The 27,883-nt window shown below is 36.5% G+C and overlaps 1 protein-coding gene across 1 annotated transcript; it reads left to right on the top strand.

Moving 5' to 3' along the window:
* On the top strand, nucleotides 1–27,883 carry GTPBP10 (GTP binding protein 10). The gene is made up of 10 exons (XM_032402218.1): nucleotides 1–122; nucleotides 3,377–3,570; nucleotides 11,939–12,030; nucleotides 12,772–12,916; nucleotides 17,494–17,567; nucleotides 19,011–19,063; nucleotides 21,303–21,410; nucleotides 21,973–22,050; nucleotides 25,221–25,344; nucleotides 27,366–27,883. Exons 1-10 carry the CDS (start codon nucleotides 90–92, stop codon nucleotides 27,614–27,616), a joined length of 1,152 nt encoding a protein of 383 aa, XP_032258109.1. The 5' UTR covers nucleotides 1–89; the 3' UTR covers nucleotides 27,617–27,883.

Genomic DNA, 27,883 nt, shown 5'->3' with positions numbered 1-27,883 from the left:
GTGCCGGCCGCCGGTGGTGACGTAAAAATTCCGCGCGTTACCTCGATGCGCACACCTTCTGCGGGAGTGAGCCCTGGCAAATCGCAGTGATGGTGCATTGCAGTTGCGTGTGGTTCAGAAAGGTCCGTGACTGGTGTTTCTCATCCTGTTCCCCAGAGCTTGGTGCCTGTAGCCCCACTTGAGAACTGTGGTTCTCCTTTCCTCCCTCCTTCCCTCCCCTTTTTCTTTCTGGGGGCCTCTTTCCTACTTGGTTCTCCTATAGTTGTCTCAGCCCTTCCCGGAGTCAGGCTTGGCCCATGAAGGGTGAGAAGAGTATATCTACCTGGCACGGTTTAGGATGGTTGTTTGGGGGCATAGGGTTTTCGGTTCTTCAGGGTAATTGTGTGCATGTGGGATGGGGAGCTGGGGAAACCTGCTTGCCTTTTAGACTTGCAATGTGGTATACATAGCGTGTAGGTTGACGTTTTCTTTTGGCTCAAATAGTCTGTTTTTCTTCTTTTAGGTAATAATATCCATAGCCAGTTCCTATATATGTTTTCCTGGAGTGCATTCTTTTTAAGAGCTTTCTAAAAACTACTTTTCATCAGGAAACGAAAATAATGTAATTGGCTTGCCTTCTTGCAAGAAATTTAGGTCAGTTTTTATGCAGTGCTCATTTTAGACATCGTTTCTGTAAAAATTTACAGTTGCTTCAAAATTAAAGAAAAAATCTTAAAGAGTCTTACTAGTAATGTTTTGAAACTTGCTGGCATCATTAAAAATGACAATAGTCAGAGACTCATTTTAAGTTTGGTTTCTAAACCTCTGAATATGATGAATCTAGAGTAGTAAGAAATGTGTCACACATTGAACGAACTTTAAAAACAGGAACTTTCTTTTACTGGAGAGAGAGGCATGGTTAGTAATATTTCTGAATTAAATTATACTTTTTTTTTTTTTGAGTTTGGAAATTTTTTGTTTTTTCAGTAAGCTCTACACCCAATGTGCGGCTTGAACTCGGGACCCTGAGATCAGGAGTTGCAGGCTCTACTGACTGAGCCAGCCAGGCATCCCAAATTAAATCATACTTCATCCAGTCCTCAATTTTCCAGAAAATAGGTAGTCAGTAGAAAAGAGACTTGTGAAAGGTTGTATTTGGGTATATGAGGTAACTAATTCTTCAGCTAAAAAGAAATTGCTTCTTCTTTTTTTTTTTTTGTGGTTCAGTTCTGAAAGGCTGCTTGTGTAGCCTTACTGCCATGAACAGTCACCTCCACTAAATGTTGTTTACAAGGGGAATCTATTCACTTATATGTGATGCATTTCTGATCTAGCCTGGCAGAATCAAATTATAAGTTCTTCACCTCCAAGAAAAATACTCTGGCTAGCCCTCAAGTTCATCTTTTATATGTTCCTTCTACCCTGTTCCCTTACAACATTCTATGTCATGGGTGTATTTGCATACTCAAAACCTGAATTTTGAATCTTTGTTGTGCTCCCATCCATTGCAATCTGAGCTCTAGACTGCATCAGGATCACCAAGGGAGCTTTTGCTAAGTGTGCTGGTTAGAACTATCCTTATCCCCTTCTCCAGAGTATAGTGGAATGGTCAGTGGACTATACATATTTTGGAAAAAGCTCCCAGATGTTTTTGATACTTAACCTATGCTAAGTGACTAAAGACCATGAATTTAAGAAATTACTCTGTAAGGAATTTTGATAGTTTGAGAGGTTAGTACATAGGATCTTTACCTGCAGAAGTTTAGTGAGGAAAACAAGTAAATACTAAATGCAGTGTAAGATTTCAAAAGGCATAATAATAAAGATATGATCTAATTGCTGAGAGAGTCCAGCAAAGTCAGTGCTAAGTGTTGACTAGAGGAATAAAGAGAGACATCAGAAAATGTGAGATTTGGGTGGGCTTATGATAGAAAAGAGCAAATGACAGTGGAGGAAAAGCATGAGCAGAGTGGCATGGAAATGTGATAGTAGATTATGTAGTACAGAGCAAAGAGAGGAAGGAGAGGTAGAGGTTGGACAAATGAAAATGAAACTGGAAGAGTAAGTTAATTTTTTTTTTAACGTTTTTTAAAAATTTTATTTATTTGACAGAGAGAGAGACAGCTAGAGAGGGAACACAAGCAGGGGGAGTGGGAGAGGGAGAAGCAGGCTTCCCGCCGAGCAGGGAGCCCGATGCTGGGCTCGATCCCAGGACCCTGAGATCTTGACCTGAGCCAAAGACAGATGCTTAACAACTGAGCCACCCAAGCGCCCCAGTTAAGAACTTTTACTACTGAGAATTTTAGACTTTATTTTATAAGCAGCCATAACAAAAAAACATGAATGGTTTTTGAGTAGGGAGAAATATAAGTAGAGATCAGATTTGTTTTCAGAAAAATATCTCAGGCGGCAGGACAAAGGCTGAGTCAAAGGAATGATTAGACATTGCAAGAGCATTTTAGGAGCCAATGTAATGGTCAAAATACTAAGGCACTTGCACCAGAAAGGAGACATAGGTAATAGAGCTTTGAGAAAAGAAGCAGGTATAGTCAGAGATTCCCCAGTGTAGACTCAATGACTAGATAAACTGTGGTTCCATTATTTGAGAGAATATTGGGGGAACAGAATTTACCTGAGGAAAAGTTTGATTTTGCCATGTTATCATGTATCTAAGGTGACTATTATCCTTTCAACTAATATCTAAGAAAGAGTTGCATATTTGAGAGGTTTCAAATATAAATTAAATGCAGATCTTGCTCTTGGTTGCTTTAGACTATTAAGCTTACTTCCTGATGGAGATGTCCAACAGACTAGACATAGATAATATCTTACCTAGGTGAAAGTTAACTGGTATAGTCTGATATCACCTGGAAGAGAAAGTCTAGATTGAAAAGTAGGACAGGGGCATCTGGGTGGCTCAGTCGGTTAAGTGTCCAACTCTTGATTTCGCCTCAGCTCACGATCTCAGGGTCATGAGATCAAGCCCTGCATTGGGCTCCCCGCTGAGCGTGGAGTCTGCTTGAGATTCTCTCTCTCCCTCTCCCTCTGCCCCTCCCCTGTGCTTGCACGCACATGCACTCTCTAAATAAATTAAGTAAGTAAATAAAATCTTAAAAAAAAAAAGTGGGACGGTGTCAGAAACCTTGAGACAGAAAGTGGGACAACAATTGACAATTGAAAAAGATCTTTTTTTTTTTAAGATTTTATTTATTTGACAGAGAGAGACACAGTGAGAGAGGGAGCACAAGCAGGGGGACTGGGAGAGGGAGAAGCAGGCTTCCCGCTGAGCAGGGAGTCCGATGCGAGGCTCGATCCCAGGACTCTGAGATCAGAGGATTAGGTGTTCTAACTTGGTAAGCATGTTTGGTATACAAATGATCTCTTTCTCTTTTTTAAGTATGGAAACTTCATTGATAACCTAAGACTCTTCACCAGAGGAGGAAGTGGTGGAATGGGTTACCCTCGCTTAGGTGGAGAAGGTGGAAAAGGTGGTGACGTCTGGGTTGTAGCCCATAACAAAATGACTTTGAAACAACTTAAAGACAAATATCCTCAGAAACGGTTTGTGGCTGGAGAAGGAGCAAATAGTCGGTAAGTATTTACTGAATGACTTTGATTTTAGAAAATTAATCCCTCCCAGAGGAAAAAAAGAGTTAGAAGATCAAAATTGAACTGGTAATTTGAAGGAAAGTATAGTCTATATTTGTAAATGAGCAAAAGTCTACAATAATTGTCTCGACTCTAGTAAAGATAAAAGGTAGATACTAAGGAATGTTTTGGAGTTTTTAAACATTTTTATCCTTTTCTTCTCTCAGTGTCTGTTTATATTCTTTTGCACTTCAGAAAAATGGTCTGAATCTTCACTGTTTTCTTCTAAAATTAAATTTTTAGCAATCTTTAGGAAACCTTTTTCAAATCTCAGCTGTTCTACCCACCCTACCATCACCGATAGTTCTACCAGGATCTTAAGATTTAGAGCCTGTTTCACTCATAAGTCCCTTGTGTATTTTCCTTTGGCTTATTTGGTCTTCTCTCTGTGACATCAAAACCTTCCGTTTATTTTTTATAAATTTTTGTTATTTTTTATGGAACATATTATGCCGCCCTCAAAATAGGAAAAGAACTTTTTCTTTCGTTACAAAGAAATTGAAGAAAAATCTTACTCAGTTATCTATTTTGGAAGTGGTGCTTGAACCAAGTCTTGAAAGGGGAATAGAACTTTGCCAGATAATCAAGGCAGGAAAAGGTGTGTTGGCAAGTGTACAACATTTATAAAGGCAGTGCATTAGGAGGGAACAAACTGTTTGGTGAAATAATACTTATTTCTAGCATAACTGTGGTACAAATGGGGTGGCTTATTTTAAAATAAAGACATTATAGTCCAGATCATGAAGAGCCTGATATGCTGTGTTACAGAGTTTGAAGATTATCTTAGAGTGATGGGGAGTCATTGAAGGATTTTAAATAGGCAAGTGACATTAATAAATTAATGTCTTAGAAAAATCACCCTAGGGTTAATTGGTTAAAGAATGAATTAGAGGTGTTGATTGAGACTAGAGACAGGAGATCAATTTGGAGAATACTGCAATATTTCAGAAATGATGAAGTTCACAGTGTCTGGCCTATACCCATCATTCTAGTTTCATCTCCCTCTATGTTCTGTGTGTTCTGCATTCCAGCCATGTTGGCTTTCTTTTAGTATCTTATACTGGTATTTGTCTTCTATCACTGGGCTTTTGTTTGTGTTATCTTTTCTGTAATGCTTTTTCCTCCCCTTCATCCAGCTGCCTCCTATGAATCCTTTAGATTTAAGCTCAAGTCTTTCCTGATCTCCTTGATTAGGTCAGGATTCCAATATGAACTCACATGTCTAAGTTCTAATTCATAAGACGTCAGTTATAATTTTCCATTTTCTCATGTATTTGATCAATGTCTGCTCTCTTGCCAGACTACCATTGAGGTCCATGAGGACAGGGAACGTAACAGTTTAGATCATCATTTCTTCCCAGATATCTAGTACAGTGATTGGTACATAGTAGATACTCAGTTAACATTAGTTCAGTAATGAATTAGATTGACAGAAATGGATGGATTGGAACTATATTAAAGAAGTAAAATAAATAAGACTTCGTGATTGATGGATTATTGAAAGAGAATGATAAATCAAGGATGACTTCCTGGTTTTGACTTGAGGAGTGGGTAGATGATAGTATCATTCTTTGAGAAGGACTGCAGTAGAAAGTGGCATCTGAGATGTAGAAAAAGGGAGTTGTGAAGGGCCCTTGGAGATGTCAGCAAGCACTTGAAATACAGGTCTGTGATTCAGGAATATGGTCAGGTCTAGAGATAAATTTATTGATCATAAGCATGGACTTGAGTAAGTGCATTACAGAAGAGAAAAGGATTGAGGATCAAATTCTGTTATTCACCAACATTTAAGGAAAAGAAACAGAAAGTGTGATCTAAAATAGAGAGTCAGGAGAGACTTAATGTCATGGGAGCTAGGGAAGAATTTAAAGGAGGAGGTAACAGTCTTATTTATCTTGTGGAGTTCAGGTTGATTAAGCCAAGAAGTTGAATAAACTTACTGAATGCCAGAATTTGAATGAACTATTTTATAGTTTTATGAATTATGCCATCATATGTCTCTATTTGGGTCCTACAAGAAGCAGGTACCAAAGTAGGATTTGATGAACAAGAGATTTCCAGGGAAAACATCTATAAAGGCAAATTGGGGAGGGACCTGAAGGAAGTTGGGAAAGTTGTCGGACCACTGTGCAAGTCTAAGCCTTATGAAGGAGAGAGGGAAGGGCAAAGTTTTAGTCCATTGTACAGTTCTGAGAAAGTTTAGGCAAAGCTGATGGTGACTCCTTAAGCAGAAGTTGCCCATCAGAGGAATCCTTGTCTCCTACAAAGGGGCTGCCATAGTAACTCTGCCGTACCAGGTAATTGGCTGGAAGTAGACTGTGGGAAGCATCATCTCTTTAAGATTTCAGAGCATACCAGCTGGGGCCATAGGTCTTTGATGTTCCCTGCAGTCACATCTAAGATGCATTTTTATGGCCCGCTATGGCATGCAATGTTCAATGTTATTTTTATAATCAATTGTTCAATGTTGTTTTTTATCAATATTCAGAAATCTACAAGAGTTTTGCAGGTTACCTTATATGACATTTTGTTTCTGGCAGTAGGACCAAAGGATGAGATTCTTGGATTGATGAAATTGAGCTATCATTTATTTTTATTTTGCAGTGGTAACAGAGATAGTGTCTATTTTGTTCAATTCAGCACACACTTTTTGAGGATCAAGTGTAAACAAGATACCAAAACAGTATCTTACATGTAGTAGACTCAAAGATGAACTCATACAATGGGGTAGGGTATATCATGCTGTGATTTTAAGGTATTGCTTTGTAAATTGCAGTGCAAAAGCATTGTATAAGTTAGTTAAAATCATAAATGATTGATTTGAAAATTGGTATTTTAACTTTTTGAAATATGTATTTGGAGTTTAATATTTAATACAAGGGAGTTTTTTTATATTACTGGTATCTACACATTGCCTCATTTATCTCCCCTTTTACCTCAAGAATGCTTTCCAACCAGGCTGTGTCCTTACCTCAAACAACCGAGCTTTCTCAGTACAGTCTCACCCCTCGCACCTACTCCCACCTCTCCTCATTTTCTGTTTTTCAAACGAAACTCACTTCCTTCCATCTACAGAGATTGTTCCCTATTGAGTATAAATCTCAACTCCCTTCTCTTCTTTTTGTTCATGTGCTTTAGTTTTTGGGATATGAAGAAGTTAATCATGGGAAAAAGAGCTCAACTATTAGACTCCCTTTTAAGTACTCTCAAGTAGTGTTTTTAGACTGTGTCTTTCAATTCTTTAATATGGTAGTTTCAAACCATTTTTAGTGCCACCCATACTGAGAAACATTTTATACTTTTACCCAAACATGTGTATTATCTCTGTTTTCTGTTCTGTGGCATATTGTACATTGTTGTTTTCCTTTATTTTGGGAAAATATACATAACATGAAATTTACCATTTTAATGTGTACAGTTCTGTGGCATTGTACTACATTCATATTGCTGTACAGCAATCACCTATCTCATTTTAAATGCTGATTATGATTGCATTTTGAAAAACATTGCCATAGGGTTGTAAAATCAATTTATTAGATTTCATATAAAAAGTAGAATAGGAAACATTAGCACATATCACGTAGTAAGTACGGTTTCACAAAACTTTAAAGTCATACATATATATGATTTGTGTGTGTACATGTATATGTATGTATATATGTATATATACATATGTATGAATGACTGTATCATTTCTTACTGAGTTGCAGTTGAAAATTGAAAACTCCTGCTCTGAAGAAGCCATGCCTTCAACATGTAAATACCTTTAAAGTGTTCAAGATCTGTATAAAAGTGTCTGTTTCTTCAACTATAAAGTAGAGATAATAATAGTACCTATTTCTCCTTGAAAAAATTAATAAAATTGATAAACCCCTAGCCAGACTTAAGAAAAAGAAAAGAGAAAGGACCCAAATAAATAAAATCACAAATGAGAGAGGAGAAATAACAACCAACACCACAGAAATACAAATAATTCTAAGAGAATATTATGAAAAACTATATGCCAACAAATTGGACAACCTGGAAGAAATGGATAAATTCGTAGAAACATATAAACTATCAAAACTGAAATAGGAAGAAACAGAAAACTTGAATAGGTTGATAACCAGCAGAGAAATTGAATCAGTAATGAAAAAACTTCCAACAAACGAAAGTCCAGGGACAGATGGCTTCTCAGGTGAATTCTACCAAACATTTAAAGAAGAGTTAATACCTATTCTTCTCAAACTTTTCCAAAAAATAGAAATGGAAGGAAAACCTTCAAATTCATTCTATAAGGCCAACATTATCCTGATACCAAAACCAAAGACCACTAAAAAAGAACTATAAGCCAAAATCCCTCATGAACATGGATGCAAATTCTCAATAAAATACTAGCAAATCAAATCCAACAGGACATTAAAAGAATCTTTCGCCACGACCAAGTGGGATTTATTCCTGGGCTGCAAGGGTGGCTCAATATTTGCAAATCAACATGATATACCACATTAATAAATGAAAGGATAAGAACCATATGAACCTTTCAAAAGATGCAGAAAAAGCAATTTGATGAAGTACAACATCCATTTATGATAAAAACCCTCAACAAAGTAGGGGTAGAGGGGGAGCATACCTCAACATCATAAAGGCCAGATACAAAAAACCCACAGCCAATACTGTCCTTAATGGGGAAAATCTGAGAACTTTTCCTCTACAATCAGGAACAAAACAGGGATGTCCACTCTCACCACTGTTAGTGAATATAGTACTGGAAGTCCTAGCCACAGCAGTCAGACAACAAAAAAATAAAAGGCATCCGAATTGGCAAGGAAGAAGTCAAACTTTACTATTTGCAGATGACCTGATACTCTGTGTAGAAGACCTGTAAGATTTTCTCTAAGATTGCTAAGACTCTACCAAAAAACTGCCAGAACTGATACAGGAATTCAGTAAAGTCGCATGATACAAAATCAATGTACAGAAATCTGCATTTCTGTATACCAGTAATGAAACAGCAGAAAGAGAAATCAAGGAATCAGTCCCATTTACAGTTGCACCAAAAACCATAAGATAGTTACGAATCAACCTAACCAAAGAGGTAAAAGGTCTGTATTCTGAAAACTATAAAATAGTGATGAAAGAAATTGAAGATGACACAGAGAAATCGAAAAACATTCCATGCTTATGGATTGGAAGAACAAATAATGTTAAAATGTCTATATTATGCAAAGCAATCTACATATTTAATGCAATCCCTATCAACATACTAACAGTATTTTTCATAGAGCTAGAACAAATAATCCTAAAATTTGTTTGGAACCACAAAGACCCCAAATAGCCAAAGCAGTCTTGAAAAAAGAAAAGCAAAGCTGGAGGCATCACAATTCTGGACTTCAAGTTATATTACAAAGTTGTAGTGATCGGTATGGTCCTGGCACAAAAACAGACACATAGCTCAGTGGAACAGAATAGAAAATCCAGAAATGAACCTACAACTATAGATGAATTCATCTTGGAAAAAGCAGGAAAGAGTATCCAGTGAAAAAAAAGTTTCTTCAACAAATTATGTAAGGAAAACGGGACAGCAGCATGAAAAAAGAATGAAACTGGACCACTTTCTTACACCATACACAACAATAAATTCAAAATGGATTAGAGATCTAAATATGAGGCAGGAAACCATTAAAATCCTAGAGAAGAACACAGGCAGTAACCTCTTTGACATTGACCATAGCAACTTCTTACTAGATTGTCTCCTAAGGCAAGGGAAACAAAAGCAAAAATAAACTATTGGGACTTCATAAAAATAAAAAGCACAGTGAAGCACACAACCCACAAAACTAAAAGGCAACTTATGGAGTGAGAAGATATTTGCAAATGACATATCTGATAAAGGGTTAGTATCCAAAAAATATAAAGAACTTAATAAAAACTAAACATCCAAAAAACAACGCAGTTAAAAAATGGGCAGAACACATGTCTTTTCCAAAGAAGACATACAGATGACCAACAGATATATGAAAAGATGCTCAATATCACTCATCATCAGGGAAATACTAATAATAACCACAATGAGATATCACCTCATACTAGTCAGAATGGCTAAAATTAACAACACAGGAAACAACTGGTGTTGGCGAGGATGTAGAGAAAGGGGAGCCCTCTTACACTATTGGTAGGAATGCACACTGATGCAGCCACTCTGGAAAACAATATGGAGGTTCCTCAAAAAATTAAAAATAGAAGTACCCTATGATCCAGTGATCACACTACTGGGTATTTACCCCCAAAATACAAAAATACTAATTTGAAGGGATACATGCACCCCGATGTTTATAGCAGCATTATCAACAATATCCAAATTACAGAAAGAGCCCAAATGTCCATTAACTGATGAATGGATAAAGAAGGTACGGTATACATATATAATGGAATATTATTCAGCCATAAAAAAGAATAAGAACTTGCCATTTGCAAGGATGTGGATGGAGCTAGAGAGTATTATGCTAAGTGAAATACATCAGAGAAAGACAAATACATGGTTTTACTCATGTGTGGAATTTAAGAAATAAATGAGCATAGGGGAAAAGAGAGAGGCACACCAAGAAATAGCAAACTGACAGTTACTAGAGGGGAGGTGGGCGGGGGGATGGGTGAAATAGCTGCTAAGGATTAAGGAGTGCCCTGATGAGCACCGGGCATTATATGTAGGTGTTGAATCTGAACACCTGAAACTAATATACTGTATGTTAATTAACTGGAATTTTAAAACTTTAAAAACATAGGGATGCCTGGGTGGCTCAGTCGTTAAGCATCTGCCTTCGGCTCAGGTCATGGTCCCAGGGTCCTGGGATCGAGCCCCGCATCGGGCTCCCTGCTCCGCAGAAAGCCTGCTTCTCCCTCTCCCACTCCCCCTGCTTGTGTTCCCTCTCTCACTGTGTCTCTCTGTCAAATAAAATCTTTACAAAAAAATAATAAAAAAATAAAATAAAGGGGCACCTGGGTGGCTCAGTTGGTTAAGCGACTGCCTTTGGCTCGGGTCATGATCTCAGGGTCCTGGGATCGAGCCCCGCATCGGGCTCCCTGCTCAGCGGGAAGCCTGCTTCTCCCTTTCCCACTCCCCCTGCTTGTGTTCCCTCTCTCTCTGTCTCTCTCTCTCTGTCAAATAAATAAATAAAATCTTTAAAAAAATAAAATAAAATAAAAACTTAAAAAAAAATAACAGTACCTATTTCATAGGATTGTCCTGAATCTTAAGCTAATATAAATAAAGCTTTTAATAGTGCCTGGTACATATTGGCTGAATAAGTGGGAGATGATTATATAATAGCCTTAATGTGGTTATCATTGTGTAATTGTATAATCTTTTTGTTTGTATATTTTTCTTCATTTTATCTCTACATAAAGGTTATTCAAGCTCATTGTAAAAATATCAGATAAAATAAAAAAATTTGAAAAAAAGTCAAATCACCTGTAATTCTTCCACCCATATATAACCACTATTAATCTTTTCTTGACTTTCCTAAGTCTTTTCTATATGTTTATGCAAAATGACTTGTAGCAGTTAGCTTGTAATTATGTGGATGTATATAAAATTGGGGGGTACAAAAATGAGAGCACAATATTTTCCAGCCTTTTCTTTTCTGTTAACATTTTTTTTCCATGCCAGAGAATTGTTCAGAATGGCTGCATACTAAAATACTATTGGAAATAACTTTTTTGGCCTTCATTTATTTAGGTAATTATAGACTTTTTTCACTGTTATAGTCACAATGTAATATATATCCTTGTATATATAGTGTTTTACATGATTGTTCAGTTATTTTTTTTAGGATAAATTTCCAGAAGTAGAATTGCTAGTTAAAGTTTGTACCAATTAATTCTATCATGAGCAGTGTGAGAGTAGCTAGATGAGTCTCTTATAACTAAAGTACTCTTATTTGAGGTCAATTTGTTAAAATGTTTGTTACTTAATGGATTTTCCATTTTTTTTTCTAGCTTCTTTGTGTTATAGCAATGATCTCTCTATTTTAGGCATATAATATTTTAGTTCATTATGAGTTAAAATGGCTTGGCAGTTAGCTTGGTAACTTACATCATTACCTATTATTATTATTACTTGTTTTTATTTTATTTTTATTGTTTTTATATGGTAGTCTAGAATGCAAATAAATAGCGATAATTTTCTTTTCCTCTGATATTTGGCCATTTAACATCTGCATTAACAAGACAAGTTGGTTGCTAGTCTTTGTAAACCATTATATTTGCTTGAGTATAGTCCATTCAATATAGTGGGTTTTCCCTATTTTAATTTAGCTTTATTTTTTTGTAGAGTTAGTGCACTGAAAGGGTCTAAAGGAAAAGACTGTGAAATTCCTGTACCTGTGGGTATTTCAGTAACTGATGAAAATGGTAAAATTATAGGTAAGTGTATTGTAGATTCTTTTTTTTTTAAGATTTTATTTATTTATTTGACAGAGACAACGAAAGAAGGAACACAAGCAGGAGGAGTGGGAGACGGAGAAGCAGGCTTCCTGCAGAGCAGGGAGCCGGATGTGGGGCTCGATCCCAGGACCCTGGGACCATCACCTGAGCCGAAGGCAGACACTTAATGACTGAGCCACCCAGGCGCCCCTGTATTGTAGATTCTAAGGTTGTGAAAAGTGTACATATTTTCTAAAATTGTTTGGGAGCTGTGGGGAATAGCTCCTCTTTAAATTTTTTAAAAACTATTTTAACTGCTAATTTATAGATTTTGAAAACTTTATATAAAAGTTGTTCAAGGGGGAAAAAAAAAGTTGTTTAAGGGGCACCTGGTTGTGCGTCTCACTCTTGACTTCAGCTCAGGGTCCTGGGATCAAGCCCTGTGTGAGGCTCCTCACTCAGCGGGGAGTCTGCTTGAGATTCTCCCTCTCCCTCTGGCCCTCCCCCTCACCCCCCAGTGTGCAGGTGCTCACTCAGGCGCTCTCTCTCTCTCAAATAATAAATAAATCTTTTTTAAAAACGTTCAAAATTAACTACTAGATTTAAGATTATTGTAAAGATACAGTTCTTGAGATTTATAAATTGGAATTTTTTGGCATCTGTTTCTGAACGAAAAATGTCGTTAGTGATTAACCTCACTTAGTAATCTTTGTTCTAAGTATCTTTCTCTGTCTTTTTAAGGAGAGCTCAATAAAGAGAAAGACAGAATTTTGGTAGCTGAAGGAGGTCTTGGCGGTAAATTACTCACTAATTTCTTACCACTGAAAGGCCAGAAACGAGTCATTCACCTTGATCTAAAACTTATAGCTGATATAGGCCTAGTGGGGTAAGTATCATTTGTATTTTTATTTTTACAATTTCAGAGAGAGAGTTCATGAGTAGGAGATAAATATAAATGGTAATTTGGGACCAGTGTTATTTATGGAATTTGTGTGTTTTTTGTATACTTTGAGGATGCTGCTAAATATAGTTATTTTAATATTGTAAACATAGAGTTTCACAATTAATATTTATTTGTAAAAAGAAAGGAAGATCATAGCAATTGAGTAGGCTAGTGGGAATGGTAGGGAATGAATCAAGAAAGAAAAATCAATCAAATGCAGTAGTATAAGAAGGTGAAAGAAAGTTACCAGATACTAAGGAATAAAATTAAAATTCCAAACCACATTTTATGAAGTGTATAGGAGGAAATAAAAAGAGAAAAAATGATTTAGATATTCTTATTCTTATAAGCCTTAATAGAGGTATCACTAAATTGTTGATCAGGTGGCTAATGGCCAATACAGACAGTCTCAACCATCAGACTTAGACACTATTGAGCACCAAGTTGGATCTCGATATGATGTTTTCCTGTCCTTCATGCTTTACTTAGGCTCTGTCCATTCTCAGTACTGCAGACCCCCCCAGTGTTGTCCTCTTTCACAGGCTTCCATTGTTTTCTCAGACAATGTTGTTTAGCTGTAGGGTTTGCAGTACTGGCACCTGACTGAGGGGGACAGCTAGCAAGATAGAAAGTAGGTAAAGGAAGGGAAGACTTCAACTTTGCATTTCTTCTCTCCCTCTCTGCCTGGCCCCCCTTCAGCATTACACAGTAGTCACATGAAACACCTAAGAAAAAGGTAGGAAAAACTGCCTTATAGCTGGCTCTACTTCAAACTTCCAGTTCCATTCCTCGCCTTATATAGCTTCTAACTCTCTTTATCTACCATTCCAGCCATCTCACTGCTTCTTTACTAGAGTCATCAGTCTGAATCCCTCACCTCTTGCCATGCCTGTCTAGCTACTAGGTCTTAACATCAGTGGCTTAGAATTCATAAAGGCCCCATTCCTGCTGACATAACAGGGAAAGATGTGATCCTGGGGTTCAAGCTTGTCATTTGCATTTAGTCTTTTCCATAAAACAATATTATCAGGCATAGTTTCTGTAATAATGTATATTTTTCACAACGTTGTGGGCTTAGTAAGATTTTGTGGACAAGACTGAGAATCTCGCCATTCACAGTCTCATTTGTTACAAAAATGTGTTTCAAGTTCCATAGAGACACCTCTGCAGACTAAGAAGAGCCTCACAAGGCTGAGTAGTAAACATCGGGTGAGGATGGGGGACTCAAGTGAGAGACTTTTTGGGTTAGAATCTCATATCCTCTGGAGACCACCTGGAAAATATTGGATAAATTTTGGAACGTCTCTAAGCCTTTGTTTTCTCATTTTTAATAGTGGCTGGAGATGTTGTTAAAATGTTGTTGTGAGTAAGATAACACATTTACAGCATAATACATGCCTTGGATTTATGATGCTTAATGAATGAATGGTAGCTGCTGTCATCATTACATTGCCAACTTATTGGAGAGTACATATAATGAAATACTAAGCTTTTTAGAAGTGGATTTGATATTACAGTCAATAATTAAAGCATCACTTTTTTTTTTTTAAGCATCAAGTTTCTTAAGTACAATGCTTAACGTATGTATTTTAGTGCTTTTAAATTAGGCAACTGTTCTTAAAAAGTTACTACTGTGTATACCAGCATAAACAGATACCTGTTTGCTGGTTTCAGGAATGAACTGAAATTTAGAAGAAAGGTGGGAAGAAAGAAAGATATTTGTACTGCTGTTGTCAGATCTGATCTTTGCATAGGTTGGATTTCAGCCTCTAAAATTTTTATTAAGTACTTTTCAGGAAAAATCTCAATTATCATTTCTTCAACCATTAACATCCTTTTTTTTCTCATATTTTGATCTCTTTGGAAATAGTCGCTGGCATTTTTCTGCATTTAATACTGTTATGAAAATATGAGGATAATGGAAAGAAGTAAGCAAGTCTAGTTAGGGATAATCATGAATAAAAATTATTGCAATTTGCATTTCAGAAAGTTACAGGGGCCTGGGTATAATAAGATATAAGACAATACTCTATTTCCACAGGAAAATGAGTCATTAAAATATCTCACCTAATTTTACTTAAAATTCATTCTAGGAAGATATATTTAATGAGATATTTTAATTAGATTTATTTTGAATGTTAAAAGAGCTCTACTAAGAGGTTATAAATTTTTATAGAATTTCAGATTAATATTTCCAAAATATTATACCATCAGTCCAAGTGAAAGTTTGGCATGTTTTGTAAGAAGAGCTTTCTCCAGTTTGAATGAAAGCTGTGAAGGCAGGGATCACATTTCTCTCATTGATTGCGGTATTTCTGATGCCTAGTATATTGCCTGATACAAGTTAATGATTAATAAATATTATTTGGATAAATTTAATGAAAGTATCTGAATGGAATTGAGGAAATCATCTCTTTTTTTTTTTTTTTTTTTTTAAGATTCTACTTATTTATTTGACACAGAGAGAGAGATCACAATTGGGGGGTGGGGGCAGAGGGAGAGGGAGAAGCAGGCTCCTGGCCGAGCAGGGAGCCCGATGCGGGGCTCGATCCCAGGACCCCGGGATCATGACCTGAGCCGAAGGCAGACGCTCAACCGACTGAGCCACCCAGGCGCCCCGAGGAAATCATCTCTTAAGTGACTCTCATTCCTAGTACTTTCTTTCATATATGGTGGGCCTTTCCTAAGGCAAATTTAGCAATAAAATCAAAGCCTTTAAAACAATATACATTTTAATTATATTGTAATTCAGTATTTTCTTATCAAGAAATATATCTTAAGGGGCGCCTGGGTGGCTCAGTCATTAAGCGTCTGTCTTTGGCTCAGGTCATGATCCCAGGGTCCTGGGATCGAGCCCCACATCGGGCTCCCTGCTTCGCAGGAAGCCTGCTTCTCCCTCTCCCTCTGCCCCTGCTTGTGTTCCCTCTCTCGCTGTGTCTCTCTCTGTCAAATAAATAAAATGTATCTCAAAAAAGAGATAAAAAATGTATCTCAAAAAAGAGATTAAAAGTGTATGTAAAAGTTCAAGGATAAGGGCGTGTGGGTGACTCAGTCGGTTTGGCTCAGGTCATGGTCTCAGGGTCCTGGGATTGAGCCCTAGATTGGGCTCCCTGCTCAGCAGGGAGTTTGCTTCTCCCTCTCCCTCTGCCCTCCCCCACGCCCCACCGCTCGTGTGCTCATTCTCTCTCTCTCTCAAATAAGTAAAATCTTTAAAATGAAAGTTCAAGGATAATAGCTGTAGTGTTTAAAGTTTTAAAAGTTACACAATAAATGCTAAAAGAAAATTTTCTGAAAGAAAAAAGTAGTTATCTATTAATTCTACCACTTCGGGGTGACTGTTAATGTTGGTATATGTCCTTCTAGCTGCATACAGTTTTTTTGCAATGTTCTTTATAATAGTAAAAAATTGGAGATAACCTAAATGCCTAACAATAGGAAATTAAGTAAGTTACAGTGTGCCCTTGAAAGGCGTTCACCTTATATTACTCAGTTTAAAAAGCAGGCCAACCAACTATGAAGTAATCTTCCAGAAAAAAAAAATCAAACTGAACCTGATCAAGGCTTTATCTCAAACTAACAATTTATAGAAAAACTGGGGCAAAGGAGCATGCTAAAGGACATCATGGGGATGTCAGCAAAAAAAAAAATCCAGGCTATGGGAAAGAAACGCTACAGGACAAATGACCCAGTTTCCTTCAAAATAAAATTGCAGGGGCGCCTGGGTGGCTCAGTCAGTTAAGTAGCCAACTCTTGATTTCCACTATGGTTATGGTCTTAGGGTCCTGGGATCAAGCCCCATGTGGGGCTCCACACTCAGCGGGGAGTCTGCTTGAGGATTCTCTCTCTCCCCGTGCCCCTTCCCCTGCTTGTGCTTGCAGTGCGCACACATTCTCTTTCTCAAATAAATAAATCTTTTTAAAAATATAAATAAAATAAAATTGCAAAGAGGAAACAAAATGGGGGGAGACCTTTACCAAGAGAAATTTAAGGGATACATCAATCAGTTGTAATACATGGACCTTAGGTGAGTCCCTGTACAAACCAACTTCAAAAAAAGTATTGGGAATGTGTTATTTGTTGAAGCTAGGTGATTGCTAAATGAGATTCAGTACTTCTCTCTACTTTTGTATGTATTTGGAAATGTCCATATAAAACATATTAAAGAAAAATCTACAAAGCAATATAAGCAATATTTTGTCATTGTTTGGCTAGAATTAGTGGATTGTTGGTATTTTTATTAGTTTCTTTTTGTTTTTCTATGATTTGCAGGCTTTTTAAAGATAATTGAATTATTTACTCCCAATACTAAAGCATCTCTAGTGCCCAGCATGAATATCTCTTTACTTTTTTCATATGTATATTTCATTCAAGTTTTTCAGGATTATTTTTAATTTATATTCTACTTTTATTCCCGGAAATATTCAAGAAATCTACTTCCTGAAATGTTAGAAATTCAGAGATAAGCAAGTATTATTAATAATACTAATATTTGTTTTAATATATTATTTTTTTCATTTCAGATTCCCAAATGCTGGAAAATCCTCTTTGCTAGGTCAGGTTTCTCATGCAAAACCTGCAATTGCAGATTATGCATGTAAGTATCATTTGTTGTGTGTTTTAATGTGTGGTGGTAAATTTTTAAAGACTAATCTTTCTTTGAGTATGAATAAAGTGACAACTCTGAGGGCCTTAGTTGGAAAACTCTTGGCCGCTAGAATACATGCATTTCCCATTAATCCTTGAAATCTCTTTAGCCCTCAGCAAAGTTCCTAGTACTTTTCAGACACTTGCTTTTTTGCATTTGTTTCTCCTTTGCATATTCATTTATTTGATTTAGTTGTGATTTTATGAGCACCTACCCTTTATCAAGCACTGTTCTTTCATTTAACAAGTATTTGTTTCTGTGAACTGCAGTGGGTTCTGGAGTTACAAAGACTGGTAAGCAGAAACAGATACTGTTTGGACTCTTACTGAGCTTACAGACTAGTAGGGAAAGGCACATATATCACACCTGACTGTGGGGGAATATATTATGATTCTATGGAAGAGTAGGTAGCTGCTTTAAATTTCTTTGGGAAAGTGTGATGCCAGGGCTGAGGTGTGAAGAATACATGCGTTCATCAGTGACAGACAGTGGATGTGAAAGGTGCTTCTGTCAGAGGAAATAGCATGGTACACAAAGGCTCTGTGGTGGCAGGGAGATCTGTGTGTCTAGAGAACATGTAGTAAGGGAAAGAGGGAATTGATGAGGTGGGAGATGTAAGTAGAGACCATATCATATAGACCAGGTAGGCTTTATTTGTTCTTTATGTCTAAAGAGCAGCTGATAGCCTTTTAATCAAAGGATAAAATGATTAGATTTGCTTTTCAAAAAGATCTCTCTGCATATAATATAGAAAATTGATTGGTGTGGGATATAAATGGGTCTGGAAAGAATAGTTAGGCTGTTACGGTAGCTAGATGAAATATGCTTAGGCCACGTAATGAATAAATGTGATAGAATCTCTGCCCTCATTAAACAAAAAGATACAGAAGCATCCATTAACCTGGAAAATACAATTAAGCCATTCTAAAACTCTGATGAAATAGAGTTAATTTGGGGCTAATTGCTATAAATTACATGCCCAATATTTATTGTTATAATACAGGGACTCTTGAGAAGGAAAGAGGAAGAAAAGTTCAGTCATAGGAATAGGAAGGTGGCTAGTGCAGAATTGATGAGGCTTGAGGATAAATGAATGAGAAAGGACTAAACAAATTTCACCCACAGACCCAGTGATAGAAACCTAAATTCTGTTCTACCCACCATCACCTTTATCACGCTCCTTAAAGTACAAGCAAAGAATTTTGAAGCCCACTAATTAGATTAGATCTATGCCTATGCAGATTATAATTGTATTTTCCATTCCAACAAATGAGAACATAATCTGAATTAAATTGTTTATAAAAAAGAAGTATTATTTATTTTATACATAATGCTAAGACAGTTTTGAGAGTACCAGCCTTTTTCTAGCCTTAATTTGTTATTTTCTTTTAGTTACAACATTAAAGCCTCAACTTGGAAAGATTATGTATAACGATTTCAAACAGGTGAGTATTTTTAAAATAAGACACTTGGTTAGAAGTGAAAGTACTTGCTTTTGGTACTTGGACTTTGTAATATTTGATTGTTTCTGTGGTGTTAGGGGGGGAAAAAGTACCAGAATTTTGTTTTTGGTAAATGAGACCATGATCGAATCAATTCTGCTAAGCACGATCATAGTAAAGTATTGTATAAAAATATAACTTTTTGTCCTTCCAAAGTTTAGGTCCGGTTTATCATTACAGCATAGAATCTTCTTTATCTCTTTGATCTCTGTTTGTTCTCATTGCAAGTCCATATTTTACTGCCATATTTGATTATTGATTTTTGTTTCCTAAAAACATTTTCTAAAGTTCATGGAATTGATTTTATTCCAACTTTCTTTCCTAAAAAAAGTTTTTAATTGAAGGGGATTCTGGTCTAGTTATTAAAATTTATTTTTTCTTGATAAGGAATAACTATAGATCTTTTGAATAATTAGAGTAAAAACAAATAACAAAGGAAAGTAACAAAATTTTTAAAATGTGTAATGTATGATAAGCACTTATGCTCCTTGGTACTTACCCAAATGAATTAAAAACGTACATACACACAAAAACCTGCACATGGATGTTTGTAGCAGCCTTGTTCATAAGTGCCAAAGTTTGGAAGCCACCAAGATGTCCTTCAGTAAGTGAATGGATAAATAAACTATGGTAATAATGGAATATTATCTAACACTAAAAAGAATTGAGCTGTGAAGGCATGAAAAGACATGGAAGAACCTCAAATATGTATTACTAACTGAAAGAAGCCAGTCTGAAAAGGCTACATACAGTATGGTTCTAACTATGTGACATTCTGGGAAAAGGCAAAACGATCAGTGGTTGCCAAGGATTAAGGGGAAAAAAAGGATGAATAGAAGAGTACAGAGGATTTTTTAGGGCAGTGAAACCATTCTGTATGATACGATAATGGTGGGTACATGATGATATACATTTGTCAAAGCCCATAGAATGGACAACACCTATATTATATATAACTATATAATAGTTATATAACAGTAAAAAACTTAAAAAAACTTCAGCAGTTATATAGAATAATAAGTAAAATTATAAATACAGGATAGTATGAATATGGAGAACAATATTTAGAGGAAAAGAGAACGTTGTATATTTTAAGGGAAACTTAATTCTCAATAGCAAAATTCTCAGTGGAGAACCTGCAAACAAAATTTCAGGACATGATGAAAAAAAATATTTTCAGGACATGAGACCTCTGTTGTATTTTTCTGTGTGACTGCTTTGTCACATAGCCACAATTTCCTTTAAAATTCTGAAATCCTATCCACAGGGGCAGTATATGAAGAGCAGTGCTTCTCACCCCTTACTGCACATCAGAATTAACTGGGTGGCTTCAGAACAACAATGATAAATGAAGCCTGGGGCCCGGAGATTTGAAACCAAATTCCTTGGGGTAGGGCCTGGGTATCTCTACTTTATAAAAGATCCTTGGGTGTTTATAATGTGCGGTGAGGTTTGAAAACCACAAATGTAGACTAATGGTTAATAACTTATAATTTCAAAAAGGAGTTATAAGAACCTTATATCCTTTACTTTCAAAAATGGTCAGTAGTCCTCCTGGTAGAACATAAACAGAAAAGGAATAATTATGCCACATAATCGATTACATATGGAATTTAAAACTTGAAACTACGGAGCTATACTAAGTCAATGTCTGTGGAATTAATATCCTATACTTTTAAGAATTCATAAAGTTGAAATTCTATGACAGGTTCATATTGAACAATATAATTGATGGAATTCTAAAGAGAATTTATGTGATTAATAAATGTTCAACTAATCCCTAGAATTCTTAAACTGTTAGATTAGTAAGTAAAAATGGGACTCTAATTTCTGATAACAAAGCGTTTTGATTTTTTTTTTTTAAAGATTTTTATTTATTTATTTGACAGAGAAAGAGACAGCGAGAGAGGGAACACAAGCAGGGGGAGTGGGAGAGGGAGAAGCAGGCCTCCCGCTGAGCAGGGAGCCTGATGTGGGGCTCGATCCCAGGACCCTGAGATCATGACCTGAGCCAAAGGCAGACGCTTAACGACTGAGCCACCCAGGCACCCCGATTTTGATTCTTAATACCTTGGCTTTATAAAGATGCAATGATAATCACAAATTAGTAACTGTATTTGAAATATGAAAATTTTAGGATGTAATTGTTTTCTTTTTTTCAAACCATTTAACTTTGTATTAGATATCAGTAGCTGATCTTCCTGGTTTAATAGAAGGAGCACATATGAACAAAGGAATGGGCCACAAATTCCTCAAGCATATAGAAAGAACTAGACAACTACTGTTTGTTGTAAGTCATATGTGTACCAATGTAATGTTCAAATGAATGTGAGAATCAATGTGTTTAGTTTTCCTAGAAATTTTTTATAATAATAAGATTTAAAGATAAGGTAGTTATCATATGTTACTCCACTAAGTGTTTAAATGGGGGTCAAAATACAGTAAGTAATCTTCATTTATAATACAGTGGAAATGGCATTACTGTATCAGATGTAAATTTGGCCATACTTGTCAAGGTTTAACTCCTTAAGATTGTCAACATACTGCTATGTTATATAGTATCTCTTTCCTACTTCACTAGTGGTGCTAGAGCTATATATGAGATTGTCTGTATAGTACATACAGATTGTTTTATCTATACTAGTTTCTCAATTCATTAATGATTGTAATTTTATCAGAATAATTATGGCTGTCTTGACACCACAGTTTCTCTTACTTATTTTGAATTACTGCATTACCAATAGTGTATAGATTGAGAAATTATTTTTGGCTTGAGAAAGTAAAACATTTCAAAACATTGAAATAATTATTGTTTTTATGTTAAAAACTGTCTCTTCCCATATTTTTTTTAGGTCGATATTTCTGGATTTCAGCTTTCTTCCCAAACTCAATACAGAACTGCCTTTGAAACCATAATACTGCTTACAAAAGTAGGTTTTCTGTTTTACTGTGTTCTGCATTTGGTCTAATATGTAGGCATATAGACCTGTATTAAATAACAGATAATTAGAATAAATACATATCCCACCTCTGCTTTTTGAAGCTTTGATGTCAAAGAATCATCTAAACTTGTTTCCTCCAGTTCTATATTAACCCACTCTTCAACCTATTACATCCAATGAAATCCTCCTCTATTCTAAATCCGTATTACATCTCAGACTTTATCTTGCTTGAACTTTTATTCCTACTTTTTAGACTATTTCTCAATCTTTCTTTTTTTTAAGGTTTTATTTATTTGAGAGGGAGAGAGAGCACGAGTGGGGTGAGGGGCAGAGGGAGAAGCAGGCTCTCCGATAAGTAGGGAGCCCCATGTGGGGCTTGATCCCGGGACTCCGGGATCATGACCTGAGCCAAAAGCAGACGTTTAACCAAGTGAGTCACTCAGGTGCCTCTCAGGCTATTTTTTTTTTTTTTTTAAGATTTTATTTATTTATTTGACAGAGACACAGCAAGAGAGGGAACACAAGCAGGGGGAGTGGGAGAGAAAGAAGCAGGCTTCCCACTGAGCAGGGAGCCCGATGTGGGCCTCGATCCGAGGACCCTGAGATCATGACCTGAGCCAAAAGCCGACGCTTAACAGCTGAGCCACCCAGGCACCCCCGCTCAGTCTATTTTTTTATGCTCTTTCCTGTTTATTCTTTAGGTAGCATTCAGTTACAGTTAATATGCTGATAACTGCCAAATCTGTTTCTGATACCTACGTCTTTTTGGTCTTTCTTTAGACTGGCTGCCTAATAGGTATCTTTCATTGGATGTCCCATTACATTCTCAAACTTAATATGTATACAACTGAACTTTACTAGTCTTGTAAACTAGGGTGTTTGGTTTCAATTCTATCTTTCTCACCACCTGCATTAAGCCCTGTCAGTTCTATATCCTAAATCTCTCTGCAATTCATCCACATTGTTATAATCATCAGTCCCCCTCACTAGAATGCTTTAAATATTCCTGTGCCATCTCCTTGCTTCCAGTCTCACTTCTTTCCAGTCCATTTTTTTAATTGAAATTTAGTTGACACACACAGTTACAGTATTTTCAGGTGTGTACAACATAGTGATTCAACAGCTCTATACATCATCATGCTATGCTCACCACAAGTGTAGCTACCATCTGTCACCACACAATGCTATTATAATATCATTCTCCAGTCCATTTTTTTTTTATGGCCACTAGAGTGATCTTTGTGAAAGAACCAAGCTGATGCTTGTTCTCTACTTAGAACACTTCAATGGTCCCCCACTGTTGTTAGGTTAAAGTCTTACCCTGAACATGGTTTTTGAGGTCTGGCAAGGGTTGGCTCCTACCTAGCAGTTCATCTCTGCCCTTCCTGCCTTACTTTCTATTCTCAGCCACATGATTTCTCTCTAGCACAACATGATGTTGCTTACCTCCAGGACTTTGTATATCTTATATCCTTGTCACTTTTTATCTATTATGAATAATGCTCCTGTGAGCATTTGAATACGGGTTTTTGTATGGACATGTTTTCATTTCTCTTTGGCATATATACCTAGGAGTAGAATTGCTAGATAATATGGTCAGTCAATGTTTAACATTTTGAGGAACTGCCAGACTTTTACAGAGTGGTTGCACCATTGTACCATTTTATAATTGCACTAGCAATGTATGTGAGGGTTCTAGTTTTTCCACAAGAATGCCAAAACTTGTTATTTTGTCTGTGTTTTTTATTTTTAGTTATCCTAGTAGGTGAGGTGGTATTTCATTATGGTTTTGACCTGCATTTCTTTAGTGACTAATGATGTTGAGCATCCTTTCATGTGCTTATCAGCCATTTGTATGTCTTTGGAGAAATGTCTGTTCAGATTCTTTGCCCATTTTTTAAATTGGATTGCTTGTCTTTTTATTGTTGAGTTGTAAGAGTTCTGTATATTTTGGATACAAGTCCCTTATCAGGTACATGACTTGTAAATATTTCTCCCGTTTCACTTGTCTTCACTTTTTTTTTTTTTTTTTAAAGATTTTATTTATTGGGGTGCCTGGGTGGCTTAGTCATTAAACGTCTGCCTTCAGCTCAGGTCATGATCCCAGAGTCCTGGGATTGAGTCCTGCATCGGGCTCCCTTCTCAGTGGGAAGCCTGCTTCTCCCTCTCCCACTCCCCCTGCTTGTGTTCCCTCTCTCGCTGTCTCTCTCTGTGTCAAATAAATAAATAAAACCTTTAAAAAAAAAGAATTTTTTAATTTATTTCAGAGAGAGAGAATGAGTGCATGAGCAGGGGGGAGGAGCAGAGGGAGAGGGAGAAGCAGACTCCCCGCTGAGCAGGGAGCTGGCAGCCTGACAGGGGGCTCCATCCCAGGAACCTGAGATGATGACCTGAGCCAAAGGCAGACACTTAACCGACTGAGCCACCCAGGTGCCCTTGTCTTCACTTTCTTTATGATACTTTTTGAAGCACAAAATTTTACATTTTAATGAAGTTACGTTTGTCTGTTTTTTCTTTTTTTCTTTTTAAAGATTTTATTTATTTATTTGAGAGAGAGAATGAGAGAGAGAGAGAGCATGAGAGGGGGGAGGGTCAGAGGGAGAAGCAGACTCCCTGCTGAGCAGGGAGCCCGATGTGGGACTCGATCCGGGGACTCCAGGATCATGACCTGAGCCGAAGGCAGTCGCTTAACCAACTGAGCCACCCAGGCGCCCTTGTCTGTTTTTTCTTTTGCTTGTTCATTGGTGTCATAGCTAAGAAACCATTGCCTAATCCATGGTCATGAAGATTGACTCCTAAGCACACTTACTTTTTCCAAGAATAATATAAGTATAGCATTAGATTGTCATTATTTACTTCTGAATTATATCAATGTGCTTAATAGAAGTCTAGATATCTGTATTTGGCCCTATGCACAGATCACAATGTCTCTAGGATGTCATTTGAGTTAAAATATATTAACATGTGACCTAACCAGTGAGCATTTTATGAATTTTCTTTGTCACTTAATTTTGTGGTTGTTGAGGTTTATTGCATTTCAGAAATGTGAGTGCGCTCTAGATTACCTAGGCCTACAAAGTAAAGAAAGATATTACTAAATAGATAATCTATATAGATTCTTTAATAAAATTACGTGGTTTTTCTTTTTTGATTTGAAGGAATTGGAGTTGTACAAAGAGGAACTTCAGACAAAACCTGCACTCCTGGCAGTTAATAAAATGGACTTGCCAGGTGCTCAGGATAAATTCCGTGTACTGATGAATCAACTCCAGAATCCTAAAGGTAAACCCATTTGTTCATTTAATGCCAATTTAATGATTACCTATTGGGTGCAGAGAGTGCTAAGTGGTATAATCAATGGAAAAGAAAACTGACAGTTGCTACTCTTAAAAAACTTATGTTTGAAGAAAGAACACATTAATATGAAACTTTCAATAACATTGTAACATAATACTTATCAAGTTTCAGAATTGTGATATGGGCAGTAAGTTAGAAGAGACAAAAGGAAAAGTCAGGCTTCATGAAGAAGTAAAATTTAAACTGGGCCCTTAAAGAGTTAATGGGATTTGGATCACAAAAGGAGAAAGTCAACATCTACCTGTAAATTCTTTTACTTTAACATACCTCACAAGTGGGGCGCCTGGGTGGCTCAGTTGGTTAAGCGACTGCCTTCGGCTCAGGTCATGATCTTGGAGTCCCTGGATCGAGTCCTGCATCAGGCTCCCTGCTTGTCAGGGAGTCTGCTTCTCCCTCTGACCCTCCCCCCTCTCATGTGCTTTCTCTCTCTCTCATTCTCTCTCTCTCAAATAAATAAATAAAATCTTTAAAAAAAAAAAAAAAAAAAAAAAAACATACCTCACAAGTTCTAGACCTTCATTCCCCTAATACACCATAAATTTAAAACCAGAGCAAATAGTTCTAAAGAGGTATGTATCTTTGCAATGCCAGCAAAGTACTGTGAAGAGTGCTAATCTTCTAAAAAGAACTTGAGTACCTACGTGTGTGTGACATAGAAAAATAGATGCTGTTATTGCAAAAGGATTTATTTGTTTGAAATTTGTTCCTAAATGGACCACTTTGTGTAAAGGAACTTAAAGGGACTCTCCACAGTTTTGAGTATTTACCTTTGTAGAACACTTCCTATCCTACAGTAATGATGCTTTCATTTTTCTGAGTCTAGTAGAGGACCTCTTCACAGATGAGGAAAAGTCGGGTGGATGGAAGGTGGCCAGTATGTTTTTAAATAGTACTAACTTCTCTGTTTTTATCCTTCTGATAGAAAGGGGGGAAATAAATTATAGTGTACTAGGACTAGCACACATCACCAGAAGATCCTTTCTCCCTCGAAAAAATCTTTCCCCTGCGTAATTTATGTATTGGAGCTGTCCTTGAGTTAATAAATTACTTTCAGGATATAAATACTTCTGGAACTACTGAGTACTCTTTATTCTTTAATGTCACTTGCTTTATGAGGTCATTGCTGGTTGGTCTTGCAGAAAAGGGAGTTTTCAGAGGAGGTATCAGAAGGGAGGGTAACTCTCTTGTTTGTGCCTATCTTGGACTGTCATAAAACAAAATATAGTGCCCTCAGTGATAATTCCTGAGTTAGCTTCTTTGGACTTACTTGCAGACATATGAATCTCAGAACTGAAGCTCCGTGTTGACTTGTACGGTCTCTCTCAGTCCAGCCTTTCCAGCTCATATCCATGTTAACCCATCCCATCAGTGTGCCATCTCCCTTCCCATTGTCTTGAGGGCAGGGAAGAGGAAAAATTAATATAATAGCTGTCAGCCTCTGTGGGGTGATAGATTGGACTCATCTGAAATGATCTCCCCTTGAACTGTCGCCAAACCTTTTCAATTTTAGTATGGCTCCTAACACCAGTGATAATAATCCTGTAGTTTAGGGCAGCTAAAGGGCAGCATGTACACCTGTGTACTGGGGAAAGCTACTATATCCCAGTCATGAATGATGAAAATCTGTGTTGCCTGATTTCATTGAACTCCTCCAAAAAAAACAAATTTATTGCTTCTGTAAGTAAATCATATATGATTATCTTTTATTCATACTTAATTTGGTTTAAAATACATTCATCCAACAAATATTTGCTAAGCACCTATCATGTGCTAAGAATCTTACCATTGTCATTTGTAAAAACAAGTTTCTGAGAGCTTATTAATGAGGGAAGGAAAAAAGGATTAAAAATAAGTTTTTGGTACCTTGATTCATAAATCAGACCTCTAACATAGTTTTAATTTCAAAGACAATGAAAATCAGCTTAGTTTTGTGTTCCTTGTTTCAGATTTTCTGCATTTATTTGAAAAAAACATGATTCCAGAGAGGACCATGGAGTTCCAACATATCATCCCCATCTCTGCAATTACAGGAGAAGGAATTGATGAATTAAAGAACCATATAAGAAAATCTCTGGATGAACATGCCAATATGGAAGATGATGCATATCATAAGAAACAGTTGCTTAATTTGCAGATTTCCAATACAATATTTTATAGTGAGCCACCACCAAAGAATTCTGTTACTAGCCCCAGATAGATGTAATTTAAACCTATTAAAAATGATACCGAAATTATATTCATTTGAAAGTTTTTCCACGGACATGTATTTTTTAGAAGGTTAGTTATTATTAACTTTCTGCTATAAATGCCATCATTCAAGAACCATACCTTCTTGTTTTATAGTTAAGTGTATAGATAGTAAAAAACTGAGACCTAAAAATGACAACTTAAAATTTTATGGCCAATCCACCTATAATAAAATCCTCTGATATGCCTGTATTTATGATGTCTCTAGTGAGATCAT

The sequence above is a fragment of the Phoca vitulina genome, unplaced genomic scaffold (genome assembly GCF_004348235.1).
Source record: "Phoca vitulina isolate PV1807 unplaced genomic scaffold, GSC_HSeal_1.0 scaffold4, whole genome shotgun sequence".
Taxonomy (NCBI): Eukaryota; Metazoa; Chordata; class Mammalia; order Carnivora; family Phocidae; genus Phoca; species Phoca vitulina.
Note: the sequence above shows the minus strand (reverse complement) of the source record. Positions and strands in the feature narration are given on the sequence as shown.

Bases quoted from the DNA above. Each gene is read 5' to 3' on its own strand.
- GTPBP10 (XM_032402218.1), top strand. From the start codon at position 90: ATGGTGCATTGCAGTTGCGTGTGGTTCAGAAAG. The intron at 3,571-11,938 runs GTAAGTATTTAC...ATTTTTTTGTAG, and splicing joins GGAGAAGGAGCAAATAGTCG to AGTTAGTGCACTGAAAGGGT. The intron at 21,411-21,972 runs GTAAGTCATATG...TATTTTTTTTAG, and splicing joins CTAGACAACTACTGTTTGTT to GTCGATATTTCTGGATTTCA.